This window comes from Venturia canescens, chromosome 8 (assembly GCF_019457755.1).
Source record: "Venturia canescens isolate UGA chromosome 8, ASM1945775v1, whole genome shotgun sequence".
Classification (NCBI taxonomy): Eukaryota; Metazoa; Arthropoda; class Insecta; order Hymenoptera; family Ichneumonidae; genus Venturia; species Venturia canescens.
The window spans coordinates 20,473,641-20,494,609 of record NC_057428.1 but is presented as its reverse complement, the minus strand read 5'-3'; the positions used below and the strand labels follow the sequence as shown (position 1 = coordinate 20,494,609).

Genomic DNA, 20,969 nt, shown 5'->3' with positions numbered 1-20,969 from the left:
ATTCAGTCAGTGATCGACTAATGACAAATAGTTTGATCTTTATTACAAGTTAAATCACGAGATATAATCAACAAGCGTACTTTTTATTCACATTCGTTCCTTACTTTGTTAAATTGCCGGTGAGAAAGGTTCGGTCATTTAATTAATCATTCGTTCAATACAAAATTCTTTATTTTTTTTCCATACACCTCCAGAGAATGAACTTGTGCATATATTCCATAAAAAAAAGGTTAACACTGGTGAAGTATTTGAACTGTTTCTGTTGCATTTGAACCACATAGTAATTGATTTATCGGATCATGGAATTTTTGTACCACTCCGGTACAACAGAATTTTCTTCTGAAGGCTCCAATTTGTTGATCTCAATGTTTTTTCTGGGTTTCTTGACAATTTCGTAAATCATTTTGTCACAATCTTCAACGACAGTTTCTGCAATTGTTGTCAAGATTGTTTCACAGGAGTCAAGACATTTCTGTGGATCCCAAAAACCCTGAAAAATCATTGACATACTCAGTGGAAAATATGGAGAACAATGAATGCTCAAATGGAAATAAGTGAAGAAAAAAACATTTCTGCGCACCTCTGACAATTTGGGCAGATCATCAGTTTTGTATGTTTTCAATTCGTGGACAATTCCATTATCATCTCGAAAACCACATAACACTTGATCATCATTGACGAGAATTACATTTGCCCACCATCTTAAAAATATATATTTCTTCAAATAGGTCTCTTGTCCTTGATATTTGATTGTTTTGCTTATACGCAAATCGATGAATTTAAGTTCATCAAGCGGTAGTGGATCTGAAAATATTTTGTCGGACAGCACTGCCTTTCTCGAAGCCGAATACAGCACAGAATGTTGGCCAAACTGCCGCTGATAGATACATCGGAATGCTTCATCCTTCACCAATGGTTTTTTAGGATTCGGAGCTTCCTTTGGAGATTCTAACGAAAAGATAGTGAATAAAAGCAAATGATGGATATTTCGGTAAAATAAATGTGCATTCGAATAGTAAAAAAAAAAAATGTATTATGCTCATGCTTGAATTTGCTAAATAGTTATAGGGATTGTTGAACTCAGCCAATCATTACTACTTGAAAGATTCCAGTACTTTATAAGTGTTATTATAATCATTCGATATAGAAGTGATACATGAAAATGGATAGAATTTTTTACCTGAGACAACGTATTCACAGAATTTATGATTCCGATACCAAAATTTTTCATCATTTTCATAGTTCCCTCTATTAAAACCTGCAGCAGTTTTTATGTATATTGTTCCTTGCCATTTTGCAGCCCACATGCCCCAGCTTTGGAATGGTACATAAGACGCGGACATGAAAAGCACTAGTGTTTGAGGAGAGCATACAAAATTTGGTTCTATCCTGCAAACATTTAAAACATTAAAAATCATTTTCAAATTTTGGCCGCGTTTCCTTCAGTAAGTAATTTTTTATTAAGAAGAAATCTTAATTATCAAACGAATGGAAATTTAATTTGAAATCACACGAAAAAATGATTACGCTGCTTGAAAAATTCAATGAATTCTATTACACAATATTTTAGAAAATATCACTATAATTTTTGCTGTTCTAATACTTACAAGCGTCCAGTTTCAGGAGAAGCTTTGATCGTATCCCGATTCTCATCGATCCATTGCAACGCTCGTATTTTTTTTATTTCTGCTTGGCTGACCACAATGTTTTCGAAACCTTCATTCAGATCGATGGGAACTGGATTTTCCACTGGATTGAAATATCTCAGACCTGATGAATCGGATAAATAATTACTATCACCGTCTACACTGAAGTAACCAAGGATTCTGGAAGGGCTAAAAACGCTGCTTGGTTTCCGTGCTCGGATATTGGCCCTTTCCAACCTCGAACAGAATTCTTCATAAGATTGCTCCAGCGGCGTCAATTTTTGCCGATCATGGATCCACTGAGGTATAGATAAATTGCTTTTTTTATCCATTACAGTGTTTTTGAATAACGCGCAAACATCCCGAAAACGTGCTTCTTAATGGATCAAACGAAACGAACTGGAGCAAAACTCTTCAACTTCGATTCAAATTCGTAGAACCCGCTGGAACCTCCCGACGTAGCGTAGTAGTTTGGTGTTTATAATGCGCGTTGAGTGATATGTTTATGTACTTCTTAAATATCGTTGAAGCGATTACGAATGTCCGATAAATAGAAGAACTGATTGTAAGTGAAACTTCCTCTTTATAATCTTTCATTTACAAACTTTTTATTCGTGATTGCAGTAAGCGGAAATAGACACGTTTCAACCATGTCGATAATTATTTTTTTTTATAAACTACTCTCGGTTTGATTTAGAATCTTCTGGGAATTAATCAACGTATAAACTCCAATTATTTCCTTAACAATTTTTTTAGTATTTACGGCTCGCTCTTTAAATTCATTCCATCGAGGTAAAAATACGTATTCCGATTTTCTCATCAACAATATTTTACATGTTAAATGTATGACAATGAGCCAACAAGTTCATTATATTTTTCTTTCGTTGATGTTCTTCATTTCGGCACAACATTCTCAATACACTCCAATTATGCACATTTATTGTTGTAAATATTAATAATAATTTATAACGATGCCAATTATTCTAATCTGAGAATCAAATTTGTCGTATAAATACAAATAATAGTCACAACATAATTGTTCTACACAACAATCCAAGTAGTTGAATTAAAATTGTTGAAAACTTTTCCAAGTGTGAAAAAAAATCGTGCAAAGCTAATTTAACACTTGAGTGATTAAGAGAATTCATTTGTACTTTGAAATTATCATAACTTTTCAAAGAAAAATTTGACATGCCAAAAAGTGATGAACTGATCTATGGAGTCGATTGTTGCTCAAGTCATCACGAAACAAACTTTTTGTTGTTGGCAAAGTATTGGACTTGAAATTATCTTTTGAGGTATTCTGCAAACGACTCATCATTGAATTCCACTGAGGAATGATGGTTCCATGAAGTCATACTCTCCCAAGGGTGATTCATTCGATGTCAAGATATTCTCAAAAGGTATCCTCTCGAATTTATAGATCATTTTGTCACAATCATTTACAACTGTCTCAGAAACGTGGGTCAAAAAAGAGGCACAGAAATCTAAGCAAGTTTTTGGATTCCAAAAATTCTGAAAAAAAAAAACTTTCAAAAATTATTGTTCAAATTAATTTCATTTTTAGAGACTTGGAAAATCAAGTTCTTTTTGATTATGAAAAAATGACATCATTCCCAAGTACCTTTGACTTTTCGACGATTTCAACAAGATTGTAAGTCGTCAAATCATCAACGATACCATTGTCATCTCTGAAACCGCACAGTACTTTTTCTATGCCAACAAGCCAGCTTTGTGACCACCACTTCAAAAGTTTGAATTTCCGAAAATTCCTGTCCTGTCCTGCATGTTCGATTTTCTTGCTGGTTTTCAATTCGACAAATTGTAATTCCTTCAATGGTAGCGGTTCATTCAGTTTTGTTTTTGACAAAACACCGTCCATTTCTGCTCCAAATAATATTGTATGATTACCGATTTTACGTTGAAACATGCAACAAAATTCCTCCGATTCATCCACTGGTTGTGATGCATCCGGTTGCTGATCAGGAGCATCTTTTGAACGATGGAAATAATTTCATAAAAGTATGTTAAAACGTAGTATATTTTTATTTGAAAAAATCAATTAGTACCTGATAAAATGTATTTTTCGAATTTGAAACCCCATGACATGAATTTCAGCATTTCCTTCGACATGTTGGCGTTGCGACGTTTTTCTTCTGGTGTTTTGAATTCACACAAATATATTGTCCCTTTCCATCTGGCAGCACAAATTATCCAAGGATCTTTGGGTGAATACGGAGTACACAAGAGCAATCTCAATAAGCCTCGAAAACATACGAATGTTGGTTCAATACTGAAAAATACAATTTATCAAAGCTTTATGTTATTGACTTTAAAATAATAATTTTCATTATTTTATTCAAGCTCCTTAGAAATAATTTCATTATAATGTAGCAATTATTGAACATTTATCGAATGCTAATAAGGATTTGAAAATGTTTTGGGTTCTTATACCTTCTTCTAGATTCAACGGGTGCTGGAATTTTGTCATTGTTAAGTGAGATCCACTTAAGTAGATTTCTTATTTTTTCTTCGTCTGCAGAAGCAGATTTTCTACGAACTTTTTCGATACCCTTATTCAGATCCAAACAAACATTTTCTATCTTTGGAGGATTGTAATAAGATAAGTTGGATGCATCAGGCAAATAAGTTCGATTTCCATCAAGACTAAAATATCCGACGATTTCAGGTTTAGACTCGAGATCAATGCTGGTTTCTTTTTGAGAAAAACGATTTCGTACTTCAAACACTCGGTTATTGTTACCACGATCGTGGGTTTGACGGTGTTGCGAACGCCAAGGAGTATTAGACGTCATTATCTTGAAAACAGTTTAACCCTGATTTATTACGTTAAAGCTCGTTTTCTCGAATAGTAATCTCCGTAATGCGGAAGAGTAAATAAATATATTAAAACGTGACACAAATGTCGAACGACAACTTGTTGAATCAACAAAAATGACGCCGTATTCACAAAGTTCGATTGTCGGTGAACTATAACCGGGTTATACTTTATGATCCAAATTTTAAAATACCGCACAACAATCGAGAATAATGTTAAACGTTCCAACCACCAATATTAATGACGACAGATTATATTTTTGAAAATCGATCAGTCGTTTTTTTGTTTTGAAAACAATCTGGAATAACTTCACATTTGTTGTCATTATACCAGTGATGCTCAACCATTTTTTACAGTAATCCAAACCAGACATCTCTCCACGTGTTGACGTGTTTTCCATCCCGTTCTGACGAGCAATTTTGTTCAATGCAAGCTCATTTATAATCTACAAAGATTATTCATCAATATGGCAACTCGGGAGATATTGACACTGCAATTAGGACATTATTCCAATTATATTGGCACCCACTGGTGGAATCTTCAGGTACGCCCGACGAAACACAACACCTCAGTGTTTAACCTATTTTCAGATTACTCCAACCCGTTACTAACCTTTCGACGCCAAACAATAACAATGTATTTTTTAATTGAAAAATTCAACAGAACATGTGAATTTCGAAGTAGAATTCGGACACTGAGAAATTGACTTTGAAGAAAAAAAGAAAAAAATATATTTCTCAATTAATAGTAATGTAAAAAATCCAATTTAATCCAACATTAGATAGTTTCGATTTGCCAAATTATAGTTTGATGATTCCAGGAAAGTAATTTCTCCTACGATCCTGAAAACCCATCGGAAATAAACAATGATGTTCTGTACCGAGAAGGAGAAACAGCCAGGGTAAGAACTCTACAAATTTTCTGCACGCATTGACTGGTACTGTTCTATCTTTGCCAAGATTTCATGAGATTGTCACCAACAAATGAATCAATATTTGAGTTAAATTTGACTAAGTGAACAGTATAAGAATCATTTTTGTCATTTTAATGATATAAAATTGCATAGTTTCTTTCCAGAAACAAGTGACTTACACTCCTCGATTATTAGTAGTGGATTTGAAAGGAACGCTGGGTTATCTGAACCGCCAAGGAAATCTCTATGATGAGAGAACAACTGACGAAAAGCCAGTTCCATTATGGGATGAGAGCCGAACAGAACTGCAGGAAGAAGAAACTCCTGGGAAGTCATCGTTTCTCCGCAGTTTGGAAGAGAATGAAAATAAAACATCAACAGAATCATCGAGTTTGGAGACAGAGATAAACAGTTGGGTGGATTATTTGGTGCCTAGATTTCATCCGAGGACAATAAACGTTGTAACGGAATACAAACATGAATGTCCTGACCAGCCGTTTGACGTTTTCAATTATGGTGTAAACTTATGGCAGAACGAACAGTTCGAGGACGATTTTAGCGATCGAATAAGATCTTACGTCGAAGAATGTGATATGATGCAGGGTTTTCAAGTTTTGCTGGATTCCCAGGATGCTTTTGGAGGCCTGGGGTCGAGCTGCGTCCAACATTTGCGCGACGAGTACGGCAAAAGTATCATTGCTTTTCCAAGTATAGATGGAAAAAATGAGGAACCTTCGGCAAAGGATTTGATAAGAGTCGTGAACACCGCATTGTGCTGGCAACAAATCAGTGAGAATTCTTCGTTATTTAGTCCGCTGTGCTGCGGAAATAAAGGTTGGCCAAATGCTGGTGAAGCCAGAAGCTTTCGGAACCTCAACTATGATCTGCAACTGAAATACCACACGAGCGCTCTCTTGGCCACTGCTCTCGACACTCTCAGCTTACGCTACAGACTGAAAGCCCATCGAATTTCAGTCCTCTCCGATCTCTGCGCCGATTTGAATAAACTGGGACGAAAAGCTGTTGCGACCAGTCTCAGTCTACCATTTCCAATGACTGTGAAACGAGATCTGATCGATGTACTGGATGACCTTGACGCACCCACGTGGACCAGCTTAACACCGAATTGCGAAATTCCAATCGACAAACAAATGCAGAGCATCGCCCTTCGCGGTATTCCTGAAGAACGACTCAAACGACCCCTCGAACAAGCTAAAAAACAAATGGCCATGCCTGCCTACCGATGCTCCACCGTTCACGAAATGATGACAATGTTTCTTGCCTACAGTTGTCAAGCCTCTGCCATTTATTTCACCAACGCTCAAGCTCCCCTCAAAATCGCTGATCCTTTTCCACGAATTTTCAATAATAATGTTCATGCTAATGGAGATGTTGCTGGTTGGCCCGTTGGCGAAGGTAATATCACAGTTTTTCAAGCTTTCTATTGTCTCTGAGAAAAAGGCATGAAATTAACGTACGAACAACGTTTTGACTAGTAAAAGTTGTGACTGTTCTTATGGGACCTGAAAACCAAAATTTTCCTCACCTCACTACTGAACATAAAATTCCTCCTTATTTTAAATTTGACACACCAATTTCAGAAGTGCTGAACGTAGAAAAGGTCTTCATTGTTGTTAGTGAACGAAAAATTTTCATATTTGATTGAAAAAGGGGTTCACCTCGACCTTATTGTCATAAAAAAACTTTGAGAGTTTTTTCTCTTCTTTTTCATCGTTTTATTCAACTTGTGCAGTTTTCTTCAAATTTGAATTTCTTTGTTACCGACAGATGTCAAATCAGTGCCTGTTCTCGCGGGTCTTCACAGTGGAAGCAGCTTGTCCAAAATGTTCGAATCTCTTCACGAACAAGCCTCGAGAGTAAAGAACATCAAAAGATTTCATGCTTTTGGAGATTCGGGTCTGGAGCAGGACGACTACACCGAGTGCCTTAATTATTTGCTCGACAGCAAAGAATCTTTTGAGGATCATTACGATTGATCACTTCATCGCCGCTAAACAACTCGTTTATTTTCAACACGTTTGAATTATTTACTTTTTTTATACTTAAAGTCATCGAACTTCATTTGCTTACTAGCGCACAGATCAAGTTTAACTTAAGAAACGAGAGTGGTTTTTACCACGTTGCGAGTAAATCAAATATTTTCCGAAAAATTTTACTTTCAATGCACTCCAAGTTTAAGTATTATTATTTATTTTCATAATTAAATGAAATAACATTTTCTCGAGATACTGAAGAATTTTCTTGTCGTTTTCATACCCCAGTTTTTCCGTATTCACGTTTGACACGAAATTTTGATTGTGCATCGAATCCAAACCTCGTTAATAACTTTGTTTGATGTCGAATAATTCCAGCAGGAGATTCACGACGATGTACACGAACCGAGTTTGTATAGTGCGCTTAATCGGTAATGTGCGTGCTTCGAAATTCACCCGAAGAGTTTCAATCCCAATGTGTTGGAGGTAAAACGATGCGAGGTGATTCGAAACGTGGGTGCGAAGCGGGCGCGGCTCACCACTCTTCAAACTACATAAGGCGATTAATACTTTTATCAATTTAATCAAGTTGATTAAAACAGTGTCTCCAATACATTCCTACATTGATTATGCACAAAACTTGTCACGAGACCGAAATTTGAGCGAGTTAAAAAAACGTTTTCCAGAAAAACAACGAATTTTTTAACAGTAATTCAATAACTAATGAGAAACTGGATAAAAAGTTGTGTGAATTGCGAGTTCATGAAATCTGAATACTTTTTCGATTAATTTGTTTCAAAACGCGAGCAAATGTTAGTGATTGTAATAAAAATACGAAGAATGATGATTCTTTGCTATATTTCATTGAACAATTGTTAGGAAAACTGGAGCAGCGATCCAAACATTATTCGAAAAAAAATGTAACGCATCAGTATCAGAATGGTCTTGTGGATTGAATGACTGCGAGAAAAATGAATCGATACTACTTTCAATTTACAAATCATTTCCCACGAAGAACGGTTCCATCTGTTAAAGTCAAGTAAATAATGGTCTGTCGGAGATCGCCTGCAATCGTCACATTAAAATTCGTCAGGAAGAAATCTGACAACGAACGTACGTGGAAATGGGAGCGCCCGGGCGCACCCCACGGTTATTAGAAACTATTTCGTATCGAACATGGAGCTGGTTAGCTCGTGTTTATCGTTCAGAAAAATTCAGTATTCGCGGGAACGCGTTTGACGTTCCGTCAAACGGATTCAAACGCTCCCTCACGTTTGGTCGGTGATCCGAAGAAGCAAGAAGAAGAAGGAAATTCAATAAAAAATTTGAGTCAGCTGAAAAAACGTAAATGGGCAATAAAGTGGCGATTTTTTCTGAAGAACAGTTGAACGATTATCAGGATTGCACTTTTTTCACGCGCAAAGAAATTCTGAGGTAATTTTGCTAACCGAGCTATTGCAATGTCAAAATCCCTCAAATTTTATTAAACGCTTTGTTATCCTCGTTTCAGAATCTTCAAACGTTTCCGAGAGATGGGGGATCCGGGTATGGTGCCACGAAGCATGACTCCCCAGGAAGCTGCGAATCTGCGATTACCCTCGTCTTATTTAGCCCGGATACCAGAACTCAAGGTTTTTCTAGTTTTTATGTTCCATCAGACTCGAATCAACGAAAGTGTAGTTTTCGATCAACGAACATTCCAAAAACCGTTCAACAAATTAGTTTCAAATCCCTGAAAATATATCGCTGCAAAAAATTATGGAAAACGCATCGGAAAATTCATCAGAATCGTGAAAAATCTTTAGAACTAAAAAGTTTTGTGTTCGTTTCTATTTTTGGTGACTCGTGGATTCGAATAATTTTTTTGGTATCATAGAACGATAAAATATTCGCACTTTATCGTATTCCAGATTTAAGCCTTAAAATTTCGAGTAGTTTTAAAAATAAAAATAAATGAAACACAAATAAAAAGGTGAATATTTGATTGAATTTTTAGGAGAATCCATTCAGAGAACGTATTTCGGAGGTATTTACAAATTCGGAAGCGAACAGCAGCAGCGCGGAGGGCATTTGTTTCGAGGAGTTTCTTGAGATGATGTCTGTATTTTCCGAGCACGCACCGAGGGATCTAAAGGTCTTCTATGCATTCAGAATTTACGGTGAGTTTAAAGACAGCCAATTAACATACATTTCGTTTAAGGACATATGCGAGCGCGGATAGGAACGATCGTTGAATTTATAAGGCGAGTTCACAGATCCCCTGATTATTTATCGCAAGTGCGTGGGAGTCGAACTTTCTAACTCGCAAATGACGATAATGACACAAAACCGTATGTCCAACTGTATCACTTTGTCTTATAAGTACTTCGGATAATTTGCGATTGCCGATTACCTTGAATTTATATGGAGAACAAGAAACAGTGACTAACGGACTCACTATTATTTCTAAATCGTTGAGTCACTTTTTTTAACGAGACTTCTTTCATTCAAATCAAATCTTTATGACCAAGTTACAAAGTAGCACAATATATTTCATTCTATTTTTTATGAAAACCATTTTCTCACTTACATTTCTTCATTTTTTATTATTTGAGAGCAACGAAGTTAATATTCGTAAATTATTCACCGACCTCAATTTCATCAATAAGAAGATTACAACAATCCGTTAAAAGTTTAGACTTGCGAGTGGAATAGCTGAGATCGATTGTTTTATGATTCACCCTTTTGTGAACGAAAGTTCCGAGTCTCGTGACTCATTGAATTTCCCATTGAATTTGTTGCAAAATGATAAAAAACGAAATTCGAAAACTGCACAAAAAGAAAATCGAATAACTTTTCAATCGCTTATAAAAATAGCCACGAGAACTAATTGCGAAATATTCTAAAATTAGATTTCGACGAGGACGGTGTAATTGGGACTGCAGATCTGGAGAGAACGTGTCGTCAGTTGGTTCAGTCTGGTCTGACGAGCGAGGAGATAGGAACGATCTGTCGAAAAGTTCTGGAAGAGAGTGACATCGATGGGGACGGTGCATTATCCTATCTCGAGTTCGAGCACGTCGTCACCAGGGCTTCGGATTTCTTATCAACGTTTCACATTCGAATATAAATAAATGAAATCTAAGGTATTTCATTCGGTGAATAACTATCTAATTAATAAAAAATGAAACATTGTTCGAAGCTGTGCAATTAGCTACACTTATAGGTAAAATTTTCCTTCATAAATTCATGCGTTCAAATGGTTAAAGGTTTTAAGTACAGTATAAATATGAATAAACATGACAAAACTTGGAGGATAAAAAATTGTACACGATCTCTGAGTTCCTCGACCCGATCGACTGGTTTTCCCGCTCCTTCCAACTTCATTGTCGCGTGTATCAACCGTTTCAAGTAAAATCGACTAAATTACCCCTCGAGCGGTGAGCCAACTCGTTTTTTCATCGTAACATTCGCTAAATTAATTCAACAATTTAACGAACTTTTTATTCTAGCTTCTTCCAAGAGAAATTCAACTGAGCCACGTCCGCTGGAATCGAAGTGACGAAAGGGACGTTTAGTACCAACGTTATAACGGATATGGGAATCGATGCAAGTTTCGTATCACGTGGAACGTCCCATGCATATCGTTTTCACTGAACGAGTGCATGGAGCACGAGTCTCTCGTAAGAGACGCTAATTTATCGTTCGTGCTTGGCTAAATTGGAATAAGGGAACGAGATGATTTACATAAATAATATCTCGCTCTCATATATACGTATATATTTTTGTGCACGGGTGTATAATGTACTCCAGATACACGTCAGACTCGACGTAAATGAGTTTCGAAACTCCGTGTCACTTTTTTTCAATGTTTGAGCTTCGGGGCTTCGAGTCAGAAAATTCGCCTGACGACTGACAGCGTAAAACTTCATCACTCGGTATTTGAAAGAAATAATCGTACGATATCGCAGAATCCTGCCGTAAAGGAATGCTCAACGATTCAAAGTTTTGACCGATTCGATGGGTGTTTTGAGTTCCACTGCAGGGACTCCATTTCGTTGCAATAACTTAATAATACGATGCTCGGCGTAAATTCAAAAGAGGGTTGATGTTTGGCGAACATGAGGTCGCTCAGCAGATCGGCTTTTCCCTCGTTGTTTGGGATTCCTGAACTCTCGCGGTGAACCGAATCGTGTACACAAACGATAGAATCGTGACGATCCCAGGACCCCCAGGATGATCTTCTTCCGTGTTTCAAACACGCCAGTGTGAGCCTGGAATACAAGGCTAAACTTTATTCCTCTGTTTTGTATATTAATGGATGTATAGTAACAGGAGAATGCTCATAAAGAAGAAGAACAATGTTTCGGGACGAGCCGACTCGACATGAACATAACGTAATCTGAAATAGGCTTACAAGAAAGCGCCATTTGGAAATTTCGCTCCTCGCACTCGACGAATCGTTCTCCACAACGAAATTCCTCATATTTTCGCAAAAAAAAAATGTGTACAAAATGAGAGCGACACCAAAAAATTCGTGTCTAACGACCAATTTATTTATTTTTCAGAACCATGTTTTTTGGCTCGCAAAAATCGAGCGTTAGATGAGCCTGCGACGGAGAAACTCGACGAAATCGATCGTTCGAATAAATATTGAGAAAACTTGAAGAGAAATAAGGTATGAAAGTAACAAAAGCGAAGAGGTTTAATAAAGTTTGGAAAAAAATGATGATGGAGTAGAAGCGTCGAGGCAGTCGGAGTCGTTGTCTTGGAAGATATGATACCTCTCGTATATACGCTGCATTACAGAGTACACGCGGTGAAGTTAAAAAGTGGTCGAAATTGGAGATAGGATGCGATGGGGGAAGGAGGGGGAGAGAAACGAGCGAGTCGGAGGCGAAGGTGAAGGAAAGAAAGATGGAGGAAAAGAGAAAATGTGTGGATGGGGGAGAAGACGAAGAAGAAGAAGAAGAAGAAAAAGGAGGAGAGCAGTTATAGTCGGTCCCCCGGTAACTATCCGCGAGAGTCGCTGTAGCTGGGGCCCTCTTCTTCGGACCAAGGCCATCCGGTCACTTCTCTTGCCGGTTTAAGAGGCCCCCTCAGGCCCCTTGACCGCCCACCCCAACGCCACTTCTATATCGTGTGGGCTTGCTCTCTTACCATCGACTCGCTCTCTCTTTCTTCCTTTTATCTTTTTCTCCCTCTCTTTCGATCTTTCTTTCTCGATGTTTCTCTCCTCCGGGTTGGCTTGTTCGCCCGGTCGCTTTGGCTGACCCCTGTGGCGAGCGTGGCTCCTCTTTCCAACCGTTTCGTCACTCCTCCGTTTCTTCTTCTCCTTCTTCTTCCTCCTCGTTTTTTTTCTCCTCCTGGCCCAACTTCTTTCTACTTCTCTGGCTCATTCTCGAAGCTTCCAGGATGCCGAGACTCCGATGCCTGACCAAAGGGCCTCGCGACGTTCGGTCAAACGGCCAAGAATACTCGTGAGCCTTTTCCAAGCCTCCCCAAACGAACGTCGCACTTTTATACGGAGCCTCAATAAATGCAACGACTCCAATGAGAATTTTGTCGTCTTTTAGAGCTTCCTCAAGTTGGCTAGTGAAAATATAACACCTCGCAGAGACTCGGCATGGTGCGAAACTCCAAGGAACGTCGTTGTCGAAGTAATCGAAGCTCATCGAATGGAAATTCCTGCGAACGGTCCTCATCGAATCTGAAATAATCGAGCCGCATGCAAGTCAATAACGTTTTCAAACAAAGCCATGTGAAAATAAAAGGCACGTGAAAAGAGTATGCACATAAGGAGCACGGTGAGAACGATGAAATGAGTATTTATACGACGCTCCGCTCGAACGACGAGAGGAGGTGGAGAGAAAATAAAGAGTCATGTCGAGAGGGTGGATGCTGTCTCGGAGAGATGCTGAACGAGCAACATTCGAAGAAGTAGGAGGACGGATTTTCAAGCGAGGTTTAACGCTCGAGCGTGGGCGAAGAGATGAGAGGGTTCCTGCTCTCGTGGAGGCCACAACTCCGACTCGTCGTTAAGAACTTTGCCTGCCCGAGAGATGCGAGAAACAAAGGAGAATGAGGGAGGAAGAAAAGATCCCGAAGCTTCCACGACGACGCGAGATAGCCACGGATATATTTGTGAGAAATTGGACCCCTTTATGTACCTCCGAGGCTCCTCTAATCGACCAACTTCAATCTCCATTTTTTTCATCACATTCCAAGTGTGAAAAAACGAGATAACATTTCCTGCAACAAAAAAATCTTCGAATTATTATCGAACGCTTCAATTTTAAGGAGCCTCAGAAATTCGGAACTTCAAATTCTAGCAGAACTCGAAAGGCTCGTTCGTGAATTTATAAATTTTTCTGCGCACACGGGGCGATAATGAACCCCAACATTTTTCGATACTCGAAACTCCGTTGCACAATTCCGGCTCATTTATCACGGTGGAAATTGCAGCGCGCGGTAATTCCTACCATTATTTGAGTTTCCAATGATCCTGCGGTGTATTTGACCGCACACTCGCTCCCTTACATTGTAGAGTTAATGCACACAAAATTACTGTGCTCATAGTATTGCCAATTTAAGCACAGTTTCAAACAATTCGATCCCGAGCGATGATAGAAGTTTGCGAGGCCTTGAGAATACCCGCAAAGCACCTTCGATGGCTCCGATGACTTTTTTTTAAATCTTTACAAATTCTTCGATCCAGAATTTGCGAAATTCACTTTTGAAATTGTTCCAGTTCCTAAATTACGTGATTCCGAACGAGAAACTCCTTTTCCATTTTCCTCTCCGACCCACCCTTCACGAGTTACGAGGTAATTCGCGAAGCAGCCAATCCGGTTCGGCCTCCGCCACGCCCATTTGCTCCAACGAGCTCGCCGCATTGGCCAACACTGTTTATTCAATATCCCGCAAACTGTGCGTCCCAGAAGAAAGTCGTTGAGGACTTTTCTCTTCGGAATTGAACGACTCAATCGCTCCCCAAGGGACGAGCGTTGATCGGAACTTTCTGCCGACTACCGGCCAATCGGATTCGCCGAAGCTCGTCATTCGATATCTTCGGAACGGTGCATCCGAGAGGAAAATCACCGAGGACTTTTCTCTCTAGAATTGCACAGCGCGAAGCTCATTCACTAAACAATTGACGCCTCTTTCAGAGTTGTTCGGATAATCGAGGGAGTTACTTACGGAGGTGGTGCGTCCGGAGGCAGAAAAGCGGGTCTCCAAAGCACACGTGTGCATCGAACATCGCAGAGAGCAGTTTCTCCTGTAGCGGAACGAAGGCCGCGGGCTCCTCGCGTTCTTTTCTTTATTCTTCCCCCGGAGCGCCCGTTCGCCCGGCACCTTTTGCGTGAGATAAGAGTATTTTTCGTGGTTCGTTCAATCGTGCATGCTCGCAGCTAGATTTACACACTCTGAAAGAATCCTTTGGCGCTGGGAGAGGAGACGGATGGCTGTGTATTCAGGAGTATTTTACGGAGACGCGGGGCTCGATGAGCGTGGAGGACTTTGCGGAAGAAACAAAGAATGAAGAGAAAACATTAAATTTGCAGAGAGATGACTGATTCCGAGTGTGTGTTTCCGAGGATGGGCCAGGAGACCTCGAGTGCGTGTCACACTCGCGTCGAAGAAATTGTTTGTTCACCAACGCGGAGTTGAAGCTCTTCCAGAATGATTGACGCCTCTCAACTTTCGAGGGAAACGTCAAAAAAGCACGGGAATAAATAAACCCGAGGTAATACCGTGGGCGAGAGGTTGTCGGTCGTGTCGAGTCCGTCGAAAACGTAGAGGAAGCTCAAAAAAGTAGTTTCGAAAGAGGCTTCCACGGGGGAATGGGACTTATCGCGACGCACACACTTCCTATCGGTTACAGCGGCGAAAGTTTCACATGGAAAAGTCATTGTTGCACGAAATATTCGGGTCTGGGAGGCGTGTTTCGTCATCAAGGACGCAGCTCGTATTGCTCGCTCGCGCCCGGTCGATCGACGCGGGGAGGCGGATAAAGATAGAAGGCTTCGAAGATTATTTCGATTCTCGTCCACACTGCTCGAACAACTTGTCTCTTTTCTTTCTCCTCCTCCCTCTCTCTCTCTCTCTCTCTCTCTCTCTCTCTCTCTCTCTCTCTCTTTCTGGACTGAAGACTGAAGAGAATCGAAATAACGCGGACCCCGGTGGCAACGTGGTATCGTGTGGTCCAGTGGTCAATTGGGGCCAGGTAAAGATACGAAGAATGACGAGACGAAGAAGGAGAAAAAGAAGAAAAAAAAGGCGAACGAGGAGGATGTTAAGAGGAGAATATGCTCGGAGCAAGAGAGAAAAGGAAAAAAAGTAACATGACGGAGACAGAGGAGAGTATACGGCGAGCGAGTCTACCGTCGAGTTGTTCACAAGAGGGAGGAAGGGTTCCGAGAGAGGAGTCGGTTGGCCAACGGAATGCGGCTTGACCGGCCGCTCTTCTACATCCCCCGCCTCCTCACTCTTACTCGAAGCCCGGCAAAGCGATCTCTCGACGTGCTGGACCCAACGCGAGAGTGCTCACGCGCGGACGCTCAGACTTGCCCAACCGCCGTTGGGCCTAATGGCGGGGGCCCAGGCATCATTGGGGTGCGCTCGAATATTCTTCGCTATCTCTCGGACATCTTTTCTCTTCCCTCCTTCTCTCTCTCTCTCTCTTTTCCTCTGCTCGAGTAGAAATCTCTTGGACGTGAAACGCGCCGAAGCCGAGAACCGAACGAGCAACCATTTTTAACGCCCTCCATACACGCGTTCGTATGTACCCGTGTCCCACACGACCGTGGAAACTTGGACGCCTCACAACAGCTTTTATACAGTACGATCTCTCACTAATTTCAACATTTTCTATCCAACACGATTCTTTCACCACTTTCACACTCCTTTTATCATTATGGTATGAAATGTCGACTTATTTCCCGACCTTTATTTATTAACGAATCCCTGTTCGATTCAGCTGACTGAGATAATCCACAAAATCTTGGAGAATCCAACTGTGCACAGAGCTCCCTGGGCAATTAGAACGGGAGGGACAACTGTACGTCTTAATGGCAAGAGAGGGCAGTATCGTCGACTCGAAGATACAGCGCGTCGAATATGCAACGATTTTCTTTCTGGCATCACGTATACTTGGGCCCGAGCACCGGTATTCGGAGATTCATGGTGAAAAAATGAAGGTTTAAGAGTGAAAATATGGGAGAATTGTATGTGGGACGGAAAGTAAGTGACTCGATGCAGGCAATCGTTCGAGTGAATTTCCTAACCTCAATTCGTTGGGAGCTTCTCGAAAAAAATAACTTGCCCGAGCTCAATTTACTGCTATTCGCTCTACTGATCGCTTACGTTCGAATTTAATCTCGGGCGAAGCCTCGATCGTTGCGAATTATTCGAGGTTTTGCAAAAGCCATCGAGGCATATTTATTACAGCGATCGAGCAATATCCAAGAAGAGCAGAAAAAAGAGCGGACACATACACAATTTATTTACTCGATGGCGTCGTAGCCAAAGACACAGTGCGTTGCTCGAGGAAGCTAAGAATACGAGGCACCGCATCGAGGGTGAACAAAAGCAAGAGACAGAAGGAGAGAAAGAGTGAGAGCAAGAGGCGAGGAAAAAGATTGCTTATGGTTTCTCTGTGGGAATATGATCTTGACGTGAGAGCGCACAACACAAAGTTTTTAGCGTACGTCATTCTCTACCTCCTCAAGACCCTCCTTCGAGCTTTTCAGCTGCGCATATACACGCGCATTTCTTTTATTTTCCTCCTCGCAGCCTCTCTCGTCCCATCGAGATATGAACCACGAAAAATATTCTTCGAGAACATATTATGTTTTACTGCAATCACAATGGCCGAGAGAAAAAGACGAAAAACGCAAACGAAGCTCTCGCGCGGCATCCCCCCGAAGAAATTCTAGCGAAGAACCCCTCGGGCAAGGTTGAAACTCAAACTAACCTCAAAAATCAACCTTCTCTCCCGAAATGACAACGCATTTTCGTCGAATGAACTGTTTTTTCGCGATACACTTGAAAATCAAGAATTTTTTTGACATCCAATCTTCAGTGAAACTTGTGTCGAATGTGAAAACGCTGACTTGGTCAGTACTCGATACGGACTCCGAATAAATGAATTTCGTGGACTACTCAACTACTCTTGATGATTACTTCCGACGGATAAAGTGAAAACGATTTCAACTTTTTTCGTGTAATTAATGTTGTTCCGTTCACAAGCTTCGTAATTGATGACGCTTCGAGCAGAAAATTGGTCGAGCGAACACAAAAAGGTGTGGAAAAATAGTCGAGTCAATTAATTACGACGACCGACGATGTCTATCCGCAATGGGGCTCCAGCTTGGCACCATTGAGACAGCGTCGTTGTTGTTTCTCTTTCCTTTTGTGTCTTCGCAATGAAAAGTCCTTTTTGAAAGATTTTTCTCAGCTGATAGCCAGTGAAGAGTGTTTCAGAGGTTTTGAGCGAGGGGAGATACGATTGAAGGAATGATACGACGATCGATCTTCGAAGAGAATCGAAATAAACCGTAATGATCGTCCCGACTCGAAAAGTCGGTGTTTTTTTTTGTAAATTCACGCTGCAACGAACGGTAAAAAGAAAAGTGACTATTTCGTTGCCTCGGTCGACGTACGCGGTCGTTAAAAGTGAGTGATCCCAGCGAGAAGCGAACGGAGGCTCTCGAAAAATTGACATGTGCAAATTAAGCGGACTGGACGCCGCAATATTTTCGTTGTGTCATCCCGAAGTGTAGTGAGACTCGAAATAAATGAGTTTGAAGAATTTTTCGACGTTTCTTTCGTACAAATGGTGTTATTATCGCGTTTCTCGAATAACGCGGGAGCTCCGGCCGGTCCGCGCGGTGCGCGTTTAACGATTTGCATACAGACTCATTTTCATGCGGCACGATGCAACAATGCGAAGAAACAGCATTGAGTCAAAGCACCAAAGTTTTTTTTCATCTCGTGCGCGATCCCTCGCAGATTTCCTTGCGTACTTTATTATATCTCGCCAGAGAAATACTACGCTTGCCTTCCACATGCTCGTAACCTCCTTTCGCGTTTGTTCCACTCGATCTTAAGGTCTCTCCCGTGGTCCATACCGCGTTTCTCTCGTACGAAAACCCGCACCGAGCGAATCTATCTTCCAAGGGCATTCATTCTCTCTGACAACGCGAGAACGAAGAAAACCGAGAAGTTCGTTTGGATCCTCTTGTTCGAAGTTCCTCGCATGTTTGCCTAACGAGGCGCGTTCCCACTAAACTCTTCGCTCGTACCCAAAAAAACATTCCAAAAGTACATATTTTTTTTCTTTCTTTCTTACTTTTTTTTTTTCTTCAATTTCGCCTCGAAAAATTCAGGCTAATCGGCCCGAGCGCCAAAACTAATGAAATTCTTGAGAAAAGGCTCGTTTTTTCTCGCAACTTTTCCATCGGCCCAACTCCCCCGTTGCGTCGAAACCAACGCGAGGCGTAAAAAGCGACGAATTTTAATAATTTTTCGGTAAACGGATAAGGGATGAGGAAAATCGATGAGAATCCGAGAGATTCGAAGGCCCCGGAAAGATATTTATCGCGCGAGGATTATCGCAAAAGTAAAGCAGCGCACAGAGCCGTCTGTTAAACCGGCGAGAGAAAACTTCTACGATCTCGAGCTCGTTCCCCCTCGCGCGGGGAGGTCTTTCAAACAGGCTTGTATATATTATACGTACGTACACGAGGATAAGTATAAATATACGTGAACACTGTATCAGTAAAATACAAGTAGATCCGAAGGGAGGCCGCGCCGGGGAGGGGGGCGGAGCAGCCTCTCCTCTCTCCATCTGCATAACCGGTAACGCGGCTATAGTCTCGCGAATATCATCCCAGGAGAGCAGGAGCATCGCGTTATAGCGAAAATCCACGAGGGAACTTTAGGAACGAAGCAGCGCTTACGTTCACGTGTGAGCAGCTGTACGTCCACGAGTATACACACGTCGCTGTATTATTTTCTTCTTTCTTATTGGTTTTTTATTGAATTTGTTTTATTACGACGTTTCGATGAAGTTGACCGGTTTCGGTGTGCCCAATCGACGGAAATTTAGCGACGAGTCGCTCGCTGCGTGCTGGATTATGGAAGCACCTTTCGAAATAAATGGCACGATGTTTAACCAGAGCAATTATTTATTTTATTCAATGAACTAGACTCTGAGAGATCTCTCGATTAAGATGATGGATCAGTCGGCAATCACGCCTCGAATTTTTGAAATTGAAACTCTCTGACATCGTTCGTCCGATTAAAATAATAATAATGTCATCGTAAAAATCCGATGACATTTTTATTTTTTCGAACAGACGAACGATGTGGAAAAATTTCCTTTTACAAAATTTGCAGCTATCTCTCTCGTACTCACGGTTGTGATTACCCACTGATCCATCGTCTTAAGGAGGCCCGACACAGGCGATACAATGTTGCCGTGCTAAACCATGCTAAAACATAAAACATTTCAAATAGTTCAAAATTTTATAAAATTAGTGAACACATTCTTCTTTAGTGCCAAATTTGAGAGTACTCATTTTTTAAGATTTTTCTTCTGCACAGTTATCGAGTAATTGAATCACTAAAGTTCACGTGTATAAGCATAGCGTTTTCATAGGCATACATTCCGGGCATGAGAAATCTGCCTTAATGCGGAATTACTCGATAACTAAGCGGAAGAAAATTTTGAAAAAAATTGTCTCTTCGCACTTGATGTTGAAGATCATTATCACCAAATTTGATCAATTTCTTAATATTTATAATTCCATAATTAATAAATTATATAAACTATTAAGGAAATAATAATTTTACTTATAATAAAAAATTATAAATTATTAAGTTAAATAGATTTATTTATATTTTTAATATTAATTTCTTAATATTTAGACTTCTGTACCGAAACTCCTTAAGGTAACTCCTGTACTGCGTGCTAGTCAAATGAGTGCTAAATTTTGAAAACGTTTTTAGACCAAGTTTAACGTACCGATTAAATGTATTGTTAGTGGATTTGTATTCCAGCATATCTTATTAAGATGTAAAAATATTAAAAACGCTAGTTTTGCAAAAGCATCAACTGATAAATGCAAATTTCCACGCTGACACATATTCACTGGTATTTTTTAAAGAATTATCTTCGTTTTTTCATCGATTTTATTGCAACAAGCCTCACTTTGTTCGTTAACTGGTCCTCTATGAATCCACCATGTAGTTGTTTTTTTAACTTGATCGTTTCACTGTTGCATCTAATTGTTCAACTTTTTCATACTTAATTTCTGAAGGAATGAGCTTAAAGGAAAATCTACGTGGTGAATTCGTAGAAGACCGGTTGAGGAACAAAATGAGACTTGGTGCAATAGAATCGATGAAAAAACGCAGATAATTCTTTGAAAAATACCAGCGAAAATGTGTCAGCGTGGAAATTTGCATTTATCAGCCGATGCTTTTGCAAAACTAGCGTTTTTAATATTTTCACATCTTAATTAGATATGCTGCAATACAAATCCACTAACAATACATTTAATCGGTACATTAAACTTGGTCTGAAAGTTTAG

At 40.1% G+C, this 20,969-nt stretch overlaps 3 protein-coding genes and 1 long non-coding RNA gene across 6 annotated transcripts; 2 read left to right on the top strand and 2 right to left on the bottom strand.

Annotated features, from left to right (window-relative positions):
• Nucleotides 1–153: 153 nt before the first annotated feature.
• On the bottom strand, nt 154–4,858 carry LOC122414459 (decapping and exoribonuclease protein-like). 2 transcript variants are annotated; one of them, XM_043425738.1, is made up of 7 exons: nt 4,101–4,858; nt 3,716–3,939; nt 3,558–3,638; nt 1,608–1,770; nt 1,181–1,389; nt 581–948; nt 154–490 (listed from the first exon to the last, which is right to left on the bottom strand). In XM_043425738.1, exons 1-7 carry the CDS (start codon nt 4,460–4,462, stop codon nt 290–292), a joined length of 1,608 nt encoding a protein of 535 aa, XP_043281673.1. In that variant the 5' UTR covers nt 4,463–4,858; the 3' UTR covers nt 154–289. The 2 variants fall into 2 exon arrangements, with proteins under 2 accessions (XP_043281673.1, XP_043281674.1); XM_043425739.1 differs by having other exon boundaries at nt 3,716–3,941; nt 4,106–4,858.
• Nucleotides 4,859–4,894: 36 nt separating this feature from the next.
• Nucleotides 4,895–8,239, top strand: mst (misato mitochondrial distribution and morphology regulator). Its single transcript, XM_043425737.1, has 4 exons — nt 4,895–5,029; nt 5,306–5,386; nt 5,563–6,814; nt 7,187–8,239. Exons 1-4 carry the CDS (start codon nt 4,952–4,954, stop codon nt 7,393–7,395), a joined length of 1,620 nt encoding a protein of 539 aa, XP_043281672.1. The 5' UTR covers nt 4,895–4,951; the 3' UTR covers nt 7,396–8,239.
• Nucleotides 8,240–8,357: 118 nt separating this feature from the next.
• On the top strand, nt 8,358–10,769 carry Cib2 (Calcium and integrin binding family member 2). The gene is made up of 4 exons (XM_043425741.1): nt 8,358–8,826; nt 8,903–9,023; nt 9,389–9,551; nt 10,284–10,769. The coding sequence occupies exons 1-4, from the start codon at nt 8,741–8,743 to the stop codon at nt 10,499–10,501; spliced, it is 588 nt and encodes a 195-aa protein (XP_043281676.1). The 5' UTR covers nt 8,358–8,740; the 3' UTR covers nt 10,502–10,769.
• A 365-nt stretch (nt 10,770–11,134) lies between these two features.
• On the bottom strand, nt 11,135–16,419 carry LOC122414462 (uncharacterized). Of its 2 annotated transcripts, none has more exons than XR_006261765.1 (2): nt 16,319–16,419; nt 11,135–13,081 (listed from the first exon to the last, which is right to left on the bottom strand). It is a non-coding gene; the product is annotated as an uncharacterized lncRNA (long non-coding RNA). The 2 variants fall into 2 exon arrangements; XR_006261764.1 differs by lacking the exon at nt 16,319–16,419 and adding an exon at nt 13,167–15,486.
• Nucleotides 16,420–20,969: the final 4,550 nt, after the last annotated feature.